Raw genomic sequence first — 22,735 nt, forward strand, 5'->3', positions numbered from 1 at the left:
CACAATTTCTAAAATTATTAATAGTTGTAGAAAAACTATTCACTGAGTTTGCAAAATTAAAAGCACAAACACTGCTTTGCACACAGTTTGCACTTTTATAACACACAATTTGCAAATGTATAAATACAATCTAATCCACAGCACTCCTTTTGCAGAACTGTAAACACAACTCAGTACTTTACACACAATTTCCAAATTATCAGAACACTCCTAGTAAAACTATACACATTTATGGACATTTTTTACACTTTTTGTGTAACTGTTTGACCACACTGCACATGTGAAAACAGTTTTATATAATTAGTTCACTTTGCAATCAGCTTGAGCACTATAAATAAGCCACAGGTAAGCTTTCAATGTGGAGAACAATGGAGGGCAGACTGAGAAGAGTGAGAATTAGAGGAGGGCGAGGAAGAGGAAGAGGACGAGGATGTGAAGGAGCAGGTGGAAGAGGAGGAGGACAAAGACTAGGAGGTGAATTTAGAGGAAGAGGACAAGGAGGTGAAGAGGAAGGAGGAAGGATAAGAAGAATCAGAATTCCTGATGACATCAGAGCAACAATAGTAGACCATGTAATCAACCATGGAATGACCCTAAGGGAAGCTGGCCAACGGGTTCAGCCTAACCTCAGCCGCTACACTGTAGCAAGTATCATAAGGACATTTCGAAATGAGAATCGGTTAGTACAGTTACTTCATACTACAGTAAGTTTTCTAGTAGCACCATACCCTAATGAAAAACAATACAGTACTTGACATGTAAAAACTGAATTTGTTACTTTACAGAGTTGCTAGAAATCCAGCATCTGGGGGCAGACAAAGAATGTTCACTGAAGAACAAGAGACTCATATAGTCAATATGGTGTTGGCCAATAATTCCATTAGGCTGCGAGAAATACAGCAGCGCATAATAGAGGATACCATCACATTCCAAAACATAAACAACGTGAGCATCTCTGCATTATCTCGTGTACTGGCACGAAATAGAATAAGAATGAAACAAATTTACAGAGTCCCTTTTGAAAGAAACAGTGAGCGCATAAAACAACTGCGATATGAATATGTTCAGGTAAGCTATAATATCATTGGTACTGAATGTGGAAGTCCATCCTGTAGTGCTGTGTATGAACCTGCTGTGCTGCATTTGTTTTGACTTTTCCAGAGAGTGATGGAGCTAGAGGCAGATGCCATGGGTCATGAACTGATTTATGTAGATGAGGCAGGTTTTAACCTAACTAAAACAAGGAGACGTGGCAGGAACCTTATTGGACAACGTGCTATAATCAATGTGCCAGGACAGCGTGGTGGTAATATAACTATGTGTGCAGCTATGAGTCAAAATGGTGTTGTGCACCATCATGCAATCCTGGGCCCATATAACACTGCACACATTATTACATTCCTGGATACCCTATATCATACACTCACTAATGTTCAGAGAGCAGAGCAGATGAGATATGTTATCATATGGGACAATGTTAGCTTCCATAGGGCTGCTTTGGTCCGCAACTGGTTCACAGATCACCAACTCTTTACTGTACTAAACCTCCCCCCATATTCTCCATTCCTGAATCCAATCGAAGAATTCTTCTCTGCCTGGCGCTGGAAGGTCTATGACCGTCATCCCCATCAGCGCATGGCTCTTTTACAGGCAATGGAAGAGGCATGTGAGGATATTGACCAGGCATCATGTCAGGCCTGGATACGGCACTCAAGAAGATATTTTCCACGGTGCCTTGGACAAGAAGACATTGCTTGTGATGTCGATGAAATTCTGTGGCCGGACCCAGAAAGACGACATGATTGATATTTTTTCTCTCTCTCTCTTTCAGTGAAATTGTATGTTTTTTTGTGCTTCGTTTTGATATGTATGAATAAACATTCATACTTACAGTAAGTAAAATTTGAATCCTTGTGTGTTTGTATGACAAAATTATGTCAAAAGTATTACTTCAAATTCACCTACCTTGTGCACAGAGAAAGCAAAAGCCAGATGTGTTTTTTATTTATACCATCAGTGTGTAGTTGGCACTTTGTGTGCTTATAAATATGATGGTTAGTGTTAACTGTTTGGTACAAAAATACCATTTTTACAAAGGTTTGTAGAGTTAAACAAGATGTATACTCTTTTGCAAGAGAACTAAAATGTTTTGATAATTGGGTGAAAGGTTTTCTTATTTGTGTGTAGAGTTTTGCAAAAATAGCCAATAGTTACAAAAAATGTGCTTAAGCAATCAGAAAAAACTGTAAACGAATGAGGGCTTGATATCCAAGTAGTCTAGTAGTAGTAGTAGAGAAGTAGTAGTAGTAGTAGTAGTAGTAGCTTTGTGTGCTAAGTGTCACGTGATCACATCTAAGACAATGGGCCAGCCTTCTCTCTCTCACGCTGCAGGATCATGCGTAATCACTCCTATGCTCAGTTTTAATGTGGATGTGTCACTCATATAGTCACCATCAATGCGCTCGTGTACTGTTTATTATGACATTGTGATTACGTATGTGCGTGCGTTTCTTGTTAAAGATTCAGATTCTCTCTCTGTCAGAAAGCAGTGATTCCACTAATGTGTGTGCATGCGAGTGTCATTAGAGAGGTTCCTTGTTAAAGAAGTTTACAGACAGAGCAGTGTTTCCATTTGTGTGTGTGTGTGTGTGTGTGTGTGTGTGTGTGTGTGTAGGTGTGTGTGTGTACTGTAGGTGTGTGTGTAGGTGTGTGTGCACACATGTGTTTGTGCAAGCATGTGTGTGTGTGTTTATGCAAATATGTGTTTTTGTTTCTGCAAATATGTGTGTGTGTTTGTGCAAATATGTGTGGTGTGTGTGTATGTGTGTAAAAGTCGTCCTATACAGTAGCCCCCTCCCTTCTCTTATATTTGAGAGACGGGAGGGGGCTACTGTTTAAGAAAAGAAACTATTGTCTTACTTCAGCTTGACATACTCTACACACATATACACACACACACACACACCATGCACAAACACACACAAATACATACAAAATAAATTGTTTCTGAATTGCCTCCGTGTTGTTAAGGACCAGCAATACAGCTAACTAACTTTTAACACAAAACTGAATCCCAAATCCCTCCATAATTAGGTCGTATTAACCTTTTGTATATTAAAAATATATCTTTCTCTCTCTGTCTCTGCTTTCTGACTGTAAACATGTCTCTATATACCACCAGCTCCACTTTCTGATTTCTAGTAATAGTAATCTGCTTTGTATGCTCCTGCATTGAGAATCCATTCTCTTCAGGGCAGCACTCTTTCCAAGAACTGTTTGTCTGGCACAGCAAGTGTTTGCGTAGATGCTGCAGTTGAGGCAGAATCAATTGCATCAATAACTCAAATGAAGGGCAGCACTCTTTCCAAGAACTGTTTGTCTGGCACAGCAAGTGTTTGCGTAGATGCTGCAGTTGAGGCAGAATCAATTGCATCAATAACTCAAATGAAGACACTAGAGTGGATTCCACCCTTCTGCGCCATGCTTGTCTCTGCTCAAAAGCTTGCTGTTGCTTTCTCTCTTTTTCTGCCTGGCTCTTTTTACGTAGAACTCTCATCTCCTTCCAAGGCATTTCCAACCATGTCCTTAAACTGACATCCTGTCTCTCTTATTATTTGCTTTTTTCACCATTATTTCTACCCTGTCTATTCTATCTTCTACTTCCTCTCCTGAATTCCTTTCCCCCTTTGTACTTTTCCATGTCTGCTACCACTGTTATTCATCTGTCCTCCCTGCATTCATTTCTCTATTCCCCTCCTCCATATTACTAGAGGTGGTCAGTGTGATGTAATAAAGGGAACGAGATAAGACATTATATGATTAAATTTATGTTTGATTGTTTATTTTTTTCTTCCCTACCTGTATGTACAGTACTGTACACTTTTCCCTTGAGGTTGACATCTGTTCTAAAGGCTCTTCTTTTTTGGAAAACATATCAGTTACAAAGCCATGACACTGATAACTGATCTCAGTGTAAACTATTACACAGTGTTAAATACCAGAATTTTTTTAAAATAAATTCATTATTGGGTGTAGATCAGGGGGTTTCAACTAAAATTTCAGGAATGTTCAGTAAGTGAACCCTCCACACCATCCGAGGTCAGGACAATTTATATGCCTACAAATATGAATTAATATTTAATTTTATGTAAATAAACATGCCCTCCTGTATGTAGACATAAATAATCCTTCGCAAAATGAATTAGATTTTATTTCTTCTCTGTTCTGTTCTACAATTTACTTTTGTACGAATTAAATTCAATCAGTGACAACGTATGACAAACATATGGTGAAGGAAAATGAAAAATGTCTTAATCTCTAAATCATCACTCAACATGTTTTCTTTTCAACATGAACCACTATTTTCTGTCTACTGTCCTGTATTCTCTTTAAACACTCATATCATGTATTGTGAGTGAATAAGACAGGACCCGTGGACATCTCTCATACTGGGCGTTGAGCTCATTTAATTTCGATGCCCTTACCTCGGAAGGGAAACCCTTACCTATCAACGGGAAAGTTTCTTTAAAGTGTCTTTGTTTAGTTTCCTAATGACATGTAATGTTTCCACTTTTCACAACCACAACAGATACAGAGCAAATACGATCCTCAAGCCTCACAGAACTCCATACAGGACAAATAATAATTTTTCCCACCCATTTATCTTGAAAAAAACTAATTTTTCAGCATTTAAAAGTTTCATCTGTCCACTGTATGCACTGCTCTTTTATTTATTTCAGTATTAGGCATAGGAGTACTTAATACTTACTCATAGGTAAGTAAGTATGGTACTCATGGTACTATCCCAACTGAGTCATAAGGATATTTAATGCATTTGCCTATGAAAAGGCAACTATAAATCCATTTCTTTTATAATAAAAACAGTTTTAGGTGCTTTGACTTATGTTGTTGTTATACACAAAATGTGGGTGCTAAAGGATTTCCATCCATGGTTGATGTTACCAATGATTTGTTTGAGGACTGTGGTCCCAACTGCCTTGAGATCATTCAGAAGCACCTCCTAGATTTAAATAAGTATTTAGCATTAAATAGAGCTATTCCAACTGGCAGAGGAGGAGGTGGATGACCACCCCCAGCCCACCCAAGCCCAGAAAGGTAATCCAAATTTTTTTGTTGAATTTTCATTTCTGTCTAGTTGTACCACTAGGTACATACACAAGTTCCAGTAAGTCCAAAATGCAGAGTGAACTGTTGGTGTCTTTTGATGCACCACCCACTTTGATTTAAAGGTGCAGGTTATTTTTTGCTACATTGTACATATAATGAAGACTAGATATGACACACAGATACGAAATAATATTCCCGTTAGTGTTTGGACCTCAAACACAGTTTCAGTGTTTAAGTCTAGGTTTTTTGTTTTGTTTTGTTTAGTCATGCCCAGTAATTGATTACATTTACTCGCATTACTGTAATTGAGTAGATTTTTTGTGTACTTTTACTTTTTAAAGTAGTTTTTAAAATCTGTAATTTTACTTTTACTTAAGTATGTTTTGTTTAAAGTATTGTACTTCACTAAATTTTAAATCATATTCACTACTGAGTAAAAAATAAATGAATGAAAATTAAAAATAATACAAATAATACAACGGGGAAGGGAAAAAATTGCACCCCGGAAACCACTGCACTGATTGATTGATGCGCATGGAGGACAAAAACGCTAAATTCACAAGAATGATGGAGACGGACAAAACTGATGCCAGGGATGCAGACACAGCTAAAAGTGAAATACCAACAAATTCTTATGAAGCAAACCCCTGGCCATATTTAAGCAACCACTTTGATTTCAAGCACAACAAAGAGAAACAGATTTATTATGCAAGGGTGTTCCATCCCCCATCCCACCCACGCCGTTAAAAAAAAAAGTAATTCAGTAACTTTTACTCTGAGTAAATTTTTAACGAGTTACTTTTTACTTTTACTTGAGTAGATTCTTATAAGAATAGCTTTACTTGTACTTCAGTAAAAGTTTATTAAAGTAACAGTACTTTTACTTAAGTACTGTACAAAATATTATTACAAAATTTTGGTTTATTTAAGATTGTACATGTTCATCTATTTTTATTTATTACATTTAGTTTTAATTATATAACATTTTAACAATGGTTAATGTTAAAAAGCAGTTTAACAAAATTAAAAAGAAAATTAAGGAAATGAGTTTGTGAGGAAATATGTATAAATTATAATAATGAGATTGTGTCTAATGGCTGAAGGCAATAATGGAAAAAAAAAAAACCTTCTGAGATGTTAATAAGAAGAAACCTTGAGAGAAACCAGCCTCAACAGGGAGCCAATCCTGATTTGGGTGATAACGGATTGCAGGGACTGATCTGCAGTCATACTAAGTATTGTGAACCTTGAAGTTCAGTACAACAGGAAAGGTGTTTAAATTATGTATATTAAATCATTATATGTAGTCTATTTTCGTTATTAGAGGCTCAGATACAAAACTGTTTGTAGGAATTTCCTAAACTATTGAGTGACTGCAAGTCACAAGCCATTAGAGAACAGCTGTCTGCATCAGTCAAGTCCAAGACCATCTTCACAGTCAAGTGAAACCGTCCACAGTTACTACATCCATCCAAAGTAGACTACACAGCCACCTCCATGTGGTGAAATCTCCAACCAGATGCAGGGCACCAGAATGAGTCTGACAGGACCGGAGGGCAGAGGCAATCTTGATTACTGGCAGCTCAGGAGACAGGACAAGGACAGGTCCACTTTGTCATTGTGGAGTATTGTGTCTAGAATGATGAGGAAAAAGGAATATGAATCCATTTTAAGATACATAACAAAATGTGAAAAACAAATCTACATAAAATGTAATGCTGCATTATATACTAAGCAGTAATTCATTCTTATCTTCTTATATCAAAATTATATTATCCCTTTAGGGATTTTAAATATCCCTATATTTATTATTATTATTATTATTATTATTATTATTATTTATTTATTTATTTATGTATTTGTATTTTACTACTTTTGTTCAGCATAGTGCACAGACATTTTTTTTTCCCATTACGAGTGATCCTCTGCCCTCCCAATCTGCCTGATCCTTTGTTGTGCCCAACTTCTGGTTGAAGTTCTCATCCCATGGAGACCGCTCACTTCTGCATATGGTCTGTTTACAATGTGAAGGCAGGCCTACAGCCAGTGCCTCTTACCATATTGACGCTGCTCGCTCGACCGAGAAGATTGACCAAGGAAACCCTTCAGCACCACGGCTAGCCCCACGGCTGTTCAAGAGGGACAGGATGCCTTTTCTCACCAGGACTGGCAGGGCATAACCATAACTATCATCCTACTGTCATCGGCTCTTTATAAAAAGCCAGCCACACATCAGTTTGGTGAGTAGCGGGTCTTGAGTACAAAACTCACAAGTATTTTGTCTTTTTACAATTCCAGAGTCTGGAAACTCTCCTAGTCAGGGGTATGCCACTGTAAGGCCAATGCCACCTCTTCTGGTTCCTTGACTTCAGCCTTAATCAGCAACAACCATCCCCTGGTGTGGAATGACAGCTGCAACCTTTTTCCTCTAACCTCAATATAAATAAATAATAAAATAAGTGCACTTGACTGATGAGCATGATTCCACCAGGATGAAACCACAAAGATGACTTTTCAATGCATTTGATACAAACAGTTTCACCGTAATCCCAGTATCACTATCTCTTTGATAGTTTTAGGACTAATATTGTCATAAACAATTTTGCACCCAAGTCTCTATCATTGAATGGCTGCTAACCTTAGCAAAGTTGGCTTATGTTATCTAAAAGACATTTCTGGTTAAACAACTGCACATTTGACCTTAAAGCACACAGTTACGGAAGGGACTAATCAATGGTCACAATTTCAAGTACCGCCCAAATGAGGATTGGTTTTCTTTTTTTGAGTCCGGGTTCTTTAAACTTCTCTTCATCATGTCATCTCAGTTTTTCATTGCTAAAGTTCTTAAAAAAAAAAAAACCGCAAATTAACAACATTCATTGGTAACAACATATTATTTATTTAATGCAATTATTGTGTTTAAAAAAAAATAGAACTGACAAAATATATTTTTGTCATACTATATTACCTGAACCTATAAGAAAGTACACACAGAGAACAAAAAAGGAAATACAACCTTACAAGCTGCACCACATCCTGTGTAGTGGTGAGGAAATACATACAGAGGGAACGTGATTGTATGACAGCAGATGTACACACCTTACTAGCACATCTAACAAATTCAGCTCACTGATAAATCTTGGATGCTCATTCAACTTTTAACTCTACATCACAAAGGTAAGACACAGAAAACACTGATGCACATTAGATGGTTATTACATGCAAATTGCTCTCATTTATTGAAATAAATTTAGTTCCCTGGTCAAACGTCAACAGTGTTTGTAGACAGCTAATGAGATGCAAGTAGTCTAATATTACGGAGACACTAATTTATTACACCAATTTAATGTGCCAGCAATGTGTCAATTTTTTAATGTAATGTCTGTATTAAGTTAATTTATATTTTGTCAGAAAAAAAAAAACAGATTAAATAAACTAAGGTTTATATATATTATACACTTCTGAGCATGCGCATCTTTTTTTTAAATAGACTCACATGATGACCCGTTGTAACCTTGCTGGGTTTATACTACTGGCAGCTGTAGCATTCTTTTCCTCTTTGCGGACATTAAACTCTGTGGAGGAGCTGAAGGAAACAGGTTTTGGAAGACCACCTCCTAGACATGGACTAGCACTTCTATTGTGGTATGTCCAAAACTGTATCGACAACAATATGGTGTCTCTCTGTGACCCCATGAAAGGTGAATACGGTTTCCATGAATTCAGCAACAAAGGTCCAGTTTTTCTCCTACCCAGGCTAAAGGATAAGAAGACATATGGCTACTTTACCATAGGAAACCTTAATTACAAGCATGCCAGTGATCTACCCTATGAAGTCAGAAAATATTATAATCCACATGATCTAAAGAGCAACATGGACAGAGTCATTGTGAAGTATAATAAAAATAAGAACAAAATAGAAGAAGTGTTCATTTCAGAGCACTATAAAATATTAAAGACATATATTGTTGGTTTGCCTCTTATTACTCAGTTAAGACAACAGCTGTTGTCATATGTGCATAAAAACATTTCTCGAAAATCTTCGAGCGAAATGTAAAGCTAGTGATTTTTTTAGTGATTGATCTAGCTGTATCTTCTGCACCTTCTTGCCATAAATGTAAATTTTGCCAGTTTTTCCTATTTTTAGAAAAGAAAGGAAAAGCCTTTAAATGAAACAAAATTTACAATAAAAGTTGAACGTTTAAAATATTATTTTCATTAACCTGCATTATTTATCATCAGTTGTATTTCACAAGTTGATACGTAAATAGTTGGTCATTATGGGTGAGCCAACTTTCAGTTCTCAATCTCACACCTGTTTGCCTATATTTAGTCACTTCCCATTTTTAACTTTCACTGTTGTGTAACACAAACTGCAAAAATGTGTTTTCATAATAAATATAATACAAATAAAACAAATTTTAAAACTTTTCCAAGTCCTTCAAGCAATTACATTCATTCTGTCATAATAGGAAGTGTTTATAATCATGTTTCTTTTTTGAAAAGTCTGAATATTAGGGGAAAAAGACAGTAAAATACAATAAAAACCTAAATTATTAAAGACATCAAAAGCTTGTAAATATGTAGATGGGAAAGGAACAGTAGTGCAGTAGGTAATGCTGCAGTGTTGCCAACCACTGGCTCAGTCCTAAGGATTGCTGACTGTGTGGAGTTCAGCACAGTATATCTTCCCCATCTCTGTGTGGGTTTTTCGATTTCCCCACACCTCTCAAAAATATGAAAGGAGACAGATTGTTCACGTTTTTTTTTTAAAGGCCCTAATTGTGGATGATTGTGATAACAAGTGTGTTCATGGTGCCCTGACATCCTGTTTCTGTGGCAGTCTACAGATAAGATACAGAAGCAGTTACTGAAGACGATGGTGATAATGGTGATTGTTTGTACATGGTATATGTTTGCCTGGCATGCAAACATTGTATCATACAAAATATGGTAATTTATTTATCAATAATTAATTGAAATAATTATTTAATAATAAAAGCATTTTGAAATAACTATCATCTGCAAACAGGGTTTACACATAACAGAAAATGCAGTACTCTATAGGACTTATGATAACTAAACTCTTCAAATCAACACTCTTTGAATTTGGGGACTTTTCTGTGTATTAATGTTTAGCTTTTATGTTTAACAGAATATTGCCAAAATATGTATTATTACATCATGCAGTGGTTTGGATTGGCAAAAAGCTACATATACTATTACTAGAAAATAAATATTTAATAATAAAATATTATGTGGAGTAAATTCTAAAGTTCCAGCTTATTTATAACTAATCATGTAATTCAATAATTTGTGTGTAATAAGAACTGCACACCAGGTCATGACATTGTTTAAGCCCAAGGAAGTCAAATAAATTAAAATAGTTAAAGGCTTACAGAAAACATTGAAGTATTCTGACACCTTCTATTTTTTTGTTTGTTTATATTTTATTTATATTTATTTTTTTGTCAAATTTACTTACCCACTTGATAGGCTCCAGTACAAGGCTTAGACACAAGTAATAGTGGCACAAAGACATATAATAAGAATAAACGTCACCCTTTAGGGTGTAGTGCAACAGAAACAGAAACATTCTTCTAGTCAGTAAGACATTCTAAGTTCACATCACGACAATGCCACTGCAATCTATGGCCAGGGTCCAGGGTAGCAAAATTGGTTATGCTGTCTGGGTGTATACCTCACTCTGGCAGCCACAGCAACAGTGGACAATTTTTTCAGGTAAATGTCAGCTTACTGTATGTATTTGTAAAAGGGCAGAAAACACATGTAAATCTTAACCCCTGCTGGGAAGGACTTGCTGATGCAAATTGGCAGGTGAGCAAATTGGGGAGATGATTGGATAAAACAATACAGTAATTAACAATGACTTTACATATAGAAATTGGCAATACTCACGACTTTACATATAGAAATTGGCAATACTTTTTTAAAGGGAATATAAATATAATAAAAGGGATTTGGCCATAATTTTATTTATATCAATATATTTGATACACACGTTGATTATCACACTGACATATTTCTATTTTACCTCAAAGAATTTTTTTTCTGTAACAGTGCACTTTTTAATTCAGGTGTTTTAATTAGGCTGCTTATCCCTAGTGATAGGCAATCTACAAAATGAATGGGCACAAATTCTCACAGAAACACTCCAAAATCTTGTGGACAGCCTTTTAACAAGAGTGCAAGCTGTTATGGCTGCAAAAGGGGAACCAACTCCGTATTAAAGTATATGTTTTTGGATACAATGTCATTTCAGGTTCGTCCAAATACTTTTGGCCCCATAGTGTATATGAGAATCATGTTCTGTTTTGTTGTCTATAATTCATGACAGTACTTTCTTGCCTTTACCCACCCTTTTCCCCCTTGCATTGAGCTACACAGGCCAGTCAAAAGAGCTTTGACAGAGTTGTAAAGCAGAATATGAACAGATGTCTCCGGATGATTAATGTGCTTCTTTTCTCATGTCTAAAGAGAAGTGTGCCAGCACCCCTTCTACTCCTCCTCCTAATCCTTTTCTTTGCTCTTCTTCAGAGCTGCTGTGTAGACCTGGAGTATCCCTCCTCCTGAGCACATGAAGCACCCCATTCTGTTCACGCTGTCCCTCGCTGAGCTATGGAGCTTGGGTAGATTATAATTGCACTGTCTTTAGAACAATGTGCTAGTGCCCCCTAGTGGTAAACAATAAACGTAAGAAAGCTCATGTTCTTTGGCGTCATTGAACCATCTGAATCCAGAGTGAATTCTAAATAACTTCGCACAGCACTAAATGTGCAGTACCATAATAGTGATAGGTTTCTTTACCAACAAAATCAATCATGATCATCGTCTCTGTCAGTTAATGAATTCTTAAAAAATAAAGCACAATGAAGGATGAACCATCTACTGCATATATCCATTTACATAAAATGAAAAAGAATTAAAGATTAAATGTGTCTTGTTTCCATAAAGCTTACAAGCAGCGTGTTATATCTAGCAACAGCCCTGCCGTCAGAAGAACCATGTCAATCATTCAGAGAACTGGAAAATAATTGCCACTGTGATTTTCAATGTGTAGCTCTGCAGATGTTCATGTGGCCTGTTGCAGGGCACACTACACTAGACTCAGCCTAACTCTCAGCTCAGCTTTAAGGAAGTGCTCACATTCAGCTTCACTCTGTTCACTTAGGAGTGCAGAAACTGCTAGATTTATACCAACAGCAATGATGGAATGTGATACAGAGAGAGGCTGAAAGTTTATAGAATAGATTTTTTCCCCCTACTAGCCATGGTGTAGTGCTAGAGAAAAGCCCATTAAAATCAATGCTGCATGCTGATAAATATCTGTCTGCCGTAAAGGGCTTGTATTAAATATTTATATTATTTTTAAATATTTTATGTAGCTAATTTGTATTCAAATTGGATTAATTCTTTATACATAAGTTCTAAGTAAAGCATACTGCTCTTGGACATTAATTCAGGCCAGAACCTTATGTTCATTACATTATTCCACCCCTGCTCAATCACTTTTTAATTTTAATAATTATACTTTTTAGATTTTAGGGCATTGGTGACTCAGTGGTAGGTTTGTCGCCTGCCATGCGGAAGGCCTGGGTTCAGTTCCCACTCAATGCCCAAACCCCAGCCACTGAATGCAAAGCCTATCCCTAGCCCAGATAAAGTAGGAGGGTTGCATCAGGAAGGGCATCCAGCATATATTTTATGCCAAGTTGTGTGGCGGATGAGATGGTCTGCTGTGGCAACCCCTCAACAGGAGCGGCCAAAAGACTAACAAAAACATACTTTTTAGATTTTAATAACTGTCTAGGTAATTACATTAAATTTGCTCCTTATTAATACTTTATTTATATAATGGTAATCATTTTTACACTTTTCTGATTCCATAGCACTTGGCCACAAAATGACATGCTTCAGCAAGGTCATGTAAAATCCAAATTGTCAGATATACTAAATAGCTACAGGAGATTTGGGCCCAGGGTCATTATTGCCTTTTATTGAGAGCTTAATTTTATTTCCTTTCATTGAGTAGGTTTTTTTTTTTTTTTTTTTTTACTCTTAAAACTAACATTTTGCTCATGGCTGATCAGTTTACAAATGATTTCTTAATGTAATCATTATAATAACATTTATCAGCAAAAAAGATATACAGTATAGGTCTGGGAAGAAGAAGTAGAAAAATAAATCCTGGTGCATGTTTGGACTACTAATGGCAGGTGTGTCCACAGGACGTTACATTAAATGGAGACACTATGTCATCATCATGTTTTGGAAATGAGTGTAACAACCTGAAAAAAACATATTTTAATACAGAACCATATAATATCAAATGGGTGACATTTTGTTTAGGGTAGAAACTTTGTAAGAAGACTATAGCAGTCCTGTACTCATTAATTTTCTCAAACTACTGTTAACAAATAATTAGCAGACTATATGTTATTGTATTACATTATCCACCACTTTGTAGTTTACAAGCAACCAAAATATAAAACTAAGCAACAACTCTGGATCTTTCATTGCCTATGGTGCTAGTTAATAATTTTATTGTTTGCTCACCCCATCCATATCTGTATGACCCCCAACATCCTATATAACACTTAACTGTCAAAATGACTTAATTATAATTTTTTTTTAAAAAAACCTTTTAGCTAATAAAACTATTATAACTATGATTTTAATGAGCAATAGGCAATATTATTTTGGACACCAAATGTCTTTCTTACTATTGTAGAATAATATCCCATGACAAAGACACTTACTTACGAGTCACATACTACAGGTGCATGTGATTTATCTCTGTAAAGTGAGAGATGGGCATATCAGAGTGACTTACAGATGGGTTTTCTTCTCATAAATAGCCCCTTCTGGTCCTCAGTGTGACAGTGGCAGGCCTGTGGCAACAAGCCCAGAGAGCAGGTGATGGATGGGGCTGCCAGGCTTTAGTGTCTTCCACCAAAGTGTTTCAGCACACAGAGGTAACTAATCAGAAGAGTGTGAGTAAAAGTGAAGATTTCCAAAATCATGGCCAAACTCAATGTCTGATAGGTCTCATTACTTTCCACATTTGTCAGTTTCTTCTTCTCTGCTTCTTATTATGTCTCTGGCCTGGGCAAATTAAACACATTGTGGTTTCTCATTGCCCTGGCATGGTTTGTATTGACAGTGCTTACACGATATAGATCATTAGTTTGTAGCTACTGTATATTTAAGGATTGAACTGTTTAGAGACAAAGACGTCAAGGTTGTTCTGTGCATTAAGGTTTAGTGTTCACATGAAAAGTGAAGTTTTGGTTATAAATCCTATCATTTTTCTTTGGGATAATGAAGTTTCTAAACCGCAGTTTATCATTCAAATCTCAAGTTCAGAGTAAATGTAGTGCCTACATAATGGACTAATTGAGCATACAGTACTATATTTTGTCATTCTGCTTCTGAAAATACAATTTGATATTATTATAGCATTATATGCTCCAAGAGGCTATAATGACTACACATAAACACAACCAACACTGAGGTAAAATGTTAGAAGTGGATTGTAGGACTTCACAAAGAGTTAGCCATCCATTTTATTTTATAACACCGGCCATGTTATCAAACACAAAGCTCAGTATGCTGTGTCTAGTGAATTAAAATGGATCCTTGTGAAATGTAATCACCCCATGTGGGCATTAAATTTAAATTATGCAAGAACAGGAAGCTCTGGCGGTGCGGTGTAAGCACATATAGCTTTAATGGAAGTAACCTTGATGCCCTTCATAACACCCCATGCATGAGGAGAAAATTTTGAACAGAGGCCTATTGATATGATTTCGAAGGGACACAGTGTCACAGGACAGTTTGAAGGCTATATTACTGCTGTTACACTGTCATTGACTACAATCAGCATCCCAACATTCATGAGGGGGACAAGTATAGGAGGTTTATTAAGTGTAAAGGGAGGAGGGGTCAGCACCATATCTAACTTTAATCACTCACTCAGTTATTTCATTTTATAGTTGGATAGATCAATCATTTAATTAGAATACAGAGATGACCAAGCACGGCAATAAAAGCCACTCACCAACACATGTAGCACTCTCCTGAATTCTTCCCCTACATTTTCATTACATTTTCTGTTCACTTACCCAGTCTATATATATAAGTAAACAGCTTCAGATCCACCTTGATCTGGCTTAATGTGCATGATAGCATCATACAGTTGTAGACTATTCACCTGTTCTTTCTTCTGAATACTCCATGGATCCCCTGGAACTTTTTTCATGATAAGATTGTTTTGGCTTGAGTTTTAGTACTGTCAGAAAAGCATTCCTGCAGCTTAGCTTTGCTTGATGGTTCGTGACCATCAATCTTCTTCTTGATGATATTCCAGAAGTTTTTTGGAGTAAATTGCAGTTTATTTATTATAGTTTATTTATACAGGTAATTATTTTTTTCAGAACTTTATTTTGCATAGTATTGCATTTGCATACTAAAAATGCTGATTTACTGCTATTTTCGTGTACAACCATTTCTAGGGTTTACAAAGAATGGTCTGAAAAACACCTGTCAGAAAAGTCACCGGCAGTTCTCTGGAAAAAAATGCCTTGTTGATGCCAGAGGTCAGTGAAGAATGGCCAGACTGGTTCAACTGCACAAACTGCACAAATTATTTACAAATATATACAATATTTTTAATGTGTAAGTGAATGTATAAAATGTCCAAAGTGTGGTTTATTTTATGTGTGTGCATGTGGCAGTGCAGGAGAAGTCTCCTCAACGGTTTCAAAGAATCATTGACAGAAAATGTCTGTCCTGTAAAGCTGTCCTGACATTAAATACTGTAATCCAATTTCTTAAACAAAAAAGAGTTCAGAGTCCAATACAGCTCTGAGATAAAATGGCATGCATTTAAGCACGCAGTAAACACCATGTCCTAGATAGCACTACTTGGTTAGCTTACCATCTGCAAAATTTTGGTAACCTTTTGTCAGTGCTCCGACGTTGGGCCAACATTGGGCCAAAAGCAGTGCATACACTGGGCCAATGTTGGCATCAGTGGTTGGCCCGATATCATTTTGTTAGTTGGCCCAACATTGGCCTATTGGTGGTTGGTTCAGTAGATAATCACAAGGTTGGCACAATGTCGGTTCAGTAGATAATGGCAAGCACCTGTGTTGCTCTTTTTCTCCCCAATAGACGGTCTTCTCTTTGTTCACTCTACTGACTGACCAATGCTTTGAGTGTGTGTGCACATGTTAGGAAGTATCACCACTTTCCATTTGTGAACAATGTGTACAAGGACAGACATTGCCTGTTTTGAGGACTGCTAGTGAGTATAATTCTGTTTCCTAAATATTGTCTTTAGAACTATGAATGTTTAGTGATCCATGATAACTAAATATTTTGTAAGAAAATGCAATGCATTGAGAGAACAAGACAGAGAAACAACAACTTGCCTATTGTCACTCATGCACACTAGCGTGTGTTGAACACAAACATTTTGTATGCTGCCAAAAGACTTTTTACAATTTTTACCAATATGTTTTTCTTTTTTTTTTACTTTTTTAACAATTTTATTAGAAGTATATGTCACAATGATGTCAGCTAAACAATGATGATAAAGTGTTGTTATTCATTTCTGTTTTCTGTGTTGTTATTTACGGCTAAATGGCAGGGGTAAAAGGTTAAAAATTGATGTACATAAAATGAATAATATGCAGTTAAGACAGCTAGAAACAATAGTTATAAAGTTCATTGTGGTTTTTATTTTCTTATGTTTTCTAAAATTCTAAATGTTAAATTCATTGTGCTTTGTGCTTATTTGCGAACACAGTCAAACACTTGTCACTGAGAACACAGTCACTAGATGGCGTTAATCGCTGGGAGGAACCTAAAACCCCACTGCTGCATTACCTGGGTTCCATTCACGAGTTGGAGGAGCAGTCCCATGAGACTATAATACAGACCCAAACACCAAACCAGTGTGTTTTATGTATGCTTTACATTGTACAGTGGAACCTTGGATTGCGAGCATAATTCATATATAACTCGTATATCAAAACACTAAATTTCTCTCATAAAAAAATAATGGAAACTCAGATTATTCGTTTCACAACCCAATAAATAAATATATAAAAATAATCAATACAAAATATAAAGTAAAAATAAAACTAATTAAACTGCACTTTGGATCTTTAACCTCTCTAATTGCTTTCCACATAAAGGGCCAACCTTTACAGACACACGCATACAAAATAAAAAAATCTTTACTTGTACACAAATGGTCACCGCGCACGGATGTTGATTATACAAGTAAGAGACGCAGCAGGGGAGGCGAAAAACTTTTGGCTCAATTAAAAAAAACAAGAAGTGCATGCAAGCGCTATGAAACTTGGTACTCGGAAACCAAGACTTGCTCATTTTTCAAGTCAAAATTTATTTTGCAGTAAAACTTTGTTTGTCTTGTGGAACTCTCGCAAACCGAGTTACTCACAATCCGAGGTTCCACTGTATATTTGTGTCAAAGGTATATTATATCCCTATCTCACCTACATGGATTAACTTGCGGTGAGACGTGATGTTAGGCACTGCAAAATGTTTCATTTTTATTTCACAATCAAAAGAATTATTGAAGTTTGTATAAATTATGAATGTGTATAAATCAAAATGAAAAGATTGTCCCTGATGAGCAAGCCGAAGACAACAGCGACAGTGGCAAGGAAAAACTCCCCGAGATGGCAGTAGGAAGAAACCTTCTGTAGGCTAAGAACAAGAAACTGAGGTTAAGATATACATGGGTTTACCAAAATTGGACAATAGAAGATAAGAAAAATGTTACCTGGTCTGATAAGTCTCGTTTTCTGCTGCAACATTCAGATGATAGGGTTGGCTGGAAAGCATAGATCCATCCTTTCCTTAATACCTGAGTATTGTTTCTGACCACAATGTACCCATTTTCATGGCCACTAACAGCAGAATAAAGCACCATGTCACAAATCTAAAATCCTTTTAAACTGGTTTCTTAAACATGGCAACGAGTTCATTGTCACTCAAATTGTCTCCACAGTCACCAGATCTCACTCCAAATAGAGCACCTTTTGGATGTGGTAGTAGTGGAAGTTAGCCTTATACTGTAGATGTGCAGTCAACAAATTTGCAGCTACTGTGAGATGGTCTTGATATGAATCAAAATCTAAAAGGAATGTTTCCAGCACCTGTAAAATTCATGCCATAAAGAATTAAGGCAGTTCTGAAGGCAAAAGTGGGTTGAGCCAGTACTAGCAATGACTACCTAATGAAGTTTCTAATAAGCATGGATTCTTTTAGCTTTAGAATTCTGTAAAATTAAATATGTTTTTCACTGGCTGTTTATTTATTTGGGGCTGTTTGGAGGAAAGATAAGTACTCTAAGCATATAGCGTTGACACAAAGTAAGCAGCAGACTGAGCTGTAAGGACATGCATTCATGTTGAAAATTGCTGTTATGGAGACTACTAATCAGCCATACTGTTAAATGACTGTACTGAGTCTTACATACCAAACAATCAACCAATTATAATGAGAAAACAGACATGGTAGTTTTTCAAAATGTAATGAACCTCAAAAAATTTAAAGAAACTTTTCCAGGAAGGAAATGCATAGAGAGCCCTAAGAGCTACATATATTTGCAAGACTAATTGTCATTGAATGAGCAAGATTAAATGCTCAATATAGTTTTGCAGTCCTTGCTGTTTAATTGCCCAGTTATAATGGTTCTATCATGATGACAAATAGCAAAACTGCTGCACCTAATGGAGGCATCTGTCACTCCAGCAGAAACAGTGGAGAGAATATTAGATGGGTCAAAACAGGAGAGTGAAATAGCAAATTAACAGCTAACTAAACCATAACAACATTTGTAATACAGACAGTGTTTGATCCCAAGAAACAACTTAAAAAAGGAAAACATACAAATTGCATTTTGCACTAACCGCTCCTCCAGCATTGGGGGTTCAAATCTCACCTTTGGTCATGTGTGCATGGAGTTTGCATTTTGTCCCAGTGCTTTGTGGGTTTCCTCCAGGTACTCTGGTTTCCTCCAAGAGTCCAAAGACATGGGGTCAAACTTTATTTGTTTTGCAAATTACATATAATGTGTGATTGAGCGTATAATTGTTTCTGTGCTTGTGCCCTGCAACAGGATTAAAAAGAGGGCAAATGCGTACACTCAATAAATAAGTCTAAGCCTCTAGAGAGCATGAGGCTCTCTCTCTCTCTGTAGCATCCTCTTGTGAACATGTCTTGACATAGGAGCTGAGATGGAGGAAGCTTAAAATAAACTGTCATGGGTTCTGTATAACTTTTTCTTAATTATTGCTGTATATCTTACACATGCACAAACAGAAGCACACATAAGCTATCTACTGTATATGTTCATGTCAAATCTTAAACAACTAAATGTTGAAAATTCCCATGCACTTTGATTCTGTTGTGGCCACTTCAGCAGAAATGCCTTAAACCCACTGTTAACTGATTAGAGTGGTTATTTGGGCTTGTTCTTGCATGACCTGGGCACCCTGCAGTCATTGCATGAGCATAAACTCCTACTGTATGTATCTTGAGGCAAATGTAAGGACATCTGTCAAACACTACTGTAAAACTTGGCCAAATTTCGGTCATTCAACAGACCAATCTACATCAGAGGCTAAAAAATAAAAGAATCAAGGTTTTGTAAAGGCCTCATCAAAGCCCTGGTCTGATAGGAATCAGACTCAACAAGGAACCCATGTTCAATTGGGTGATATCAGATAGTAGGGTCAGATTTACAGTCATATTGTGTGTTAGGAGGATAGAAGTACATATTAGATTATGTATAAATATGAATATATGTTATGAATATAAAATGAAGTTATATATTCAATATAACAGAAGAGGATTTTATTAAGTTAATACGGTGAAGTCCACTTCTGTTATTGGAGGCTCGTACAAAAACTGTTGGTAGGAATTTCAGTGCTGAAATAGTAAATGACCCAAGCCATCAGAGAACAATAAATACTTTTTATATATGTGGTGAGCAGAAAAGTATAAGGATAATGTTTTCAATATGATGGATAGTTAACAAAATGAAGTTTATTGGTCAGCTCCAACTCCAATAAACATAATTACAAGACGTAGCTAAGGGTAGTGCTAAACCCAGAGGAATATTGAAGATATATTTTTCTTACTTCTCTTAGACTATACGGGAATTTTAATTGATTTAGTTTACAATTTTGTTGTTTCACTTCTGTTTACTCATTTAAAGAAAGGGGAATGCGTGTTCTAGCCTTTCCCCGACTTGACCGCTAATGACACAGGCAGACACTAGATGGCGACATGCGCTCTATGCCTGTGCCTCCAAAGAAGAAGAGAAAGAACCAATGGGCTTAAAAGTAATCCTTCCGCAGTCATTGTTGCGGGAATCAGCATTAAAACAACAATAACAGTAATACATTTAAAAAATATTAAATGTATTTAAATGGTCGGATGTTTTTGTATTTTCGGTATCGTGTTTTATTTTTAAGGCGTTAGGGAAGTAACGCGTTCTTCTCGGGATGAGCGCCCGGTTTGTTGATGTATAAATCAGGTAACTACGGGAAACATCCCAACTGACACCTGATTAGTGTATGTGTGTGGAGAGGGTTAATTTAAGGCAACACATTAATTTAACTCCTTATGTTTCACTTAGTTTGTTTTACGTAACAGATACTGAAGCTGTAATCCTCCGTTCTGGTAATGTGTATTAATATTTTGCTAACTAACTTTCCTGCTCAGGCATCTGTGGAGTTAAACTGCTCTGGAAATGACTTACCGACTGACACAAGAGGAGCTGGATCAACAATTTGAACAGTTCTTGAAAGAGGTGCAGTATGTGTGTGTGTGTGTGTGTGTGTGTTTTGAACTTGTACGGTTCTTGTTGGGGACAATGTTTATAGGCATGAGCGAATAAAAACCTTAAGGGCTTTCGTTAAATTGTGTCAATAAATGATTCAAAGCATTGAAGGAGATACAGCGACATCTGGTGGTTTGAGAAAATTATAGCAGCCGCCTTTCTCATCCATTCATCCATCCATATTAAATAATTTTTTCTCTTTTAATATATGTGAGGTTCTACCCGTCATGGCAGAGTAGTGGTTTGTACTGTGACACCACATCTCCAGGAGTTTGATTCCCATCTTGGGTCTGTGTGCATGAAACTTGCATGTTTCCCTTGCTTGGTGGGTTTCCTCCAAGTACTCTGGTCTAATCCCACAGTCCAAAGACATGCAGATTAGGTTCATCGTTGTTCCCAAGTGTGTGTGTGTCTTGGATTGCATGTCAGTGGATTGGCCCTTTGTCCAGACTGTACCCTGCCTCGTGCCCAAAGTCCCCTGGGGAAATATCCTGTTCTGTTTTTGGTGTTAATGTATATTATTACAACTATTTAAGCATAAAAAAATAAAGTGTGCAGTCATTTACATAGAAAGTGCATGTGCAAGTGCTCTTCTTTGTTTTGGGATTGTGCAGGTGCATCCCAGGAATTTTGATAAGTGGAATCAAACTAAAAGCTTTTCAGAATAAGCTTATGTTAGTTTACTTACAGCACATAAAAACAAAGCCAGATATTTATTGTGTGAGGCAATCACACTTTATTATCAAAGTTTTAGACATTGTTTGCAGACTGACAGCAGCAGATTGCTGCAAAAATGCAGCAGATTGTTCTCATTTCTGACTGCTTTTTTTTAAATCAACACTGACAGATGTTCCCAATCCACGTGCTAGAAAAACAACATTATCATAAAGGAGGAGAAAGTATCTATAGTTTTCAAAATGTATGTTAATGTGAATAGAAGACGAACTGACCTCTAAAAGGCACAACAATAGGACATTTCTTTCATATTTAAAGCAAGAGTACTTTTTCCCCACTTTCTTTTTTTAAAATAACAAACAAAAGAACATAGAGCAAATATTTGGGAACTTTGTGTGGAAAATACATAGTAACACCCCCTAACAACATTAGGGTGTGGATGTGGATGAGATCCATCCACAAGTTTTTCAGTGATGCTTAGGTCAGGAGTGTGGGAGCACCATGGCAAAATCTTCAGCTTGCATCACTTCCGACAGTTTGTTTTAGATTTTCTAGTTGTATTTATGATCAATATTTTGCTGAAAAACTCTTTTGAGTTAAAATTGAATCAATTTTCTTTGTACTAGTGAAAGGTTTCCCACGTGTTTCACACGTGTAAATGTTCAGTTGCTTCATTGCTCAAATTTCTGACACAAAATTTCATTGTGAGAAAGCAGAAAAAGTGGTTTTCTTCAGATGACCCTTTCAAGAAGGGCATATTTGTGCAGGTGATGGTACACATTAAAACAGTCCACCACCATTCCAGAGTGCACTAAATCTTCCAGATGTCTTTTGCAGACAGATGGTTGTTTTATTTTGCCTATGTACTGTAGCAATCTTATTAAATTTGCGTCACCTGGCCTTTCCTAACGATTTTGAACAAGCCCTGGCCATAACAACCTAAGTAAGATCTTGACCTTGGTAAGTATTATCTGAGGACTAAAATCTCTTGAGGTTGCAAAACTTTTGCATGGTGCCACTTTGTAA

General features: G+C 36.5%; 3 protein-coding genes across 6 annotated transcripts in view; all 3 read left to right on the forward strand.

Annotated features, from left to right (window-relative positions):
• The first annotated feature begins 368 nt into the window (after positions 1–368).
• Positions 369–2,225, forward strand: LOC128520314 (uncharacterized). Its single transcript, XM_053494504.1, has 3 exons — positions 369–679; positions 786–1,068; positions 1,162–2,225. Exons 1-3 carry the CDS (start codon positions 369–371, stop codon positions 1,804–1,806), a joined length of 1,239 nt encoding a protein of 412 aa, XP_053350479.1. The 3' UTR covers positions 1,807–2,225.
• A 5,955-nt stretch (positions 2,226–8,180) lies between these two features.
• Positions 8,181–9,536, forward strand: si:ch211-198c19.1 (uncharacterized protein LOC100151013 homolog). The gene is made up of 2 exons (XM_053495239.1): positions 8,181–8,304; positions 8,618–9,536. Exon 2 carries the CDS (start codon positions 8,624–8,626, stop codon positions 9,182–9,184), a length of 561 nt encoding a protein of 186 aa, XP_053351214.1. The 5' UTR covers positions 8,181–8,304; positions 8,618–8,623; the 3' UTR covers positions 9,185–9,536.
• An 11,024-nt stretch (positions 9,537–20,560) lies between these two features.
• The window catches only part of cep162 (centrosomal protein 162), a 32,242-nt gene continuing 30,067 nt past the window's right edge, over positions 20,561–22,735 (forward strand). For 2 of the 4 annotated variants that reach the window (XM_053495159.1, XM_053495161.1), the window contains exons 1-2: positions 20,563–20,728; positions 20,917–21,004. In XM_053495159.1, coding sequence (XP_053351134.1) covers positions 20,945–21,004 — 60 coding nt within the window. In that variant the 5' untranslated portion in view covers positions 20,563–20,728; positions 20,917–20,944. Of the gene's footprint in view, positions 20,729–20,916; positions 21,005–22,735 lie in introns of those variants that run through there. The other 2 variants (XM_053495160.1, XM_053495162.1) reach the window with 2 other exon arrangements.

Source organism: Clarias gariepinus, chromosome 4 (assembly GCF_024256425.1).
Source record: "Clarias gariepinus isolate MV-2021 ecotype Netherlands chromosome 4, CGAR_prim_01v2, whole genome shotgun sequence".
Taxonomy (NCBI): Eukaryota; Metazoa; Chordata; class Actinopteri; order Siluriformes; family Clariidae; genus Clarias; species Clarias gariepinus.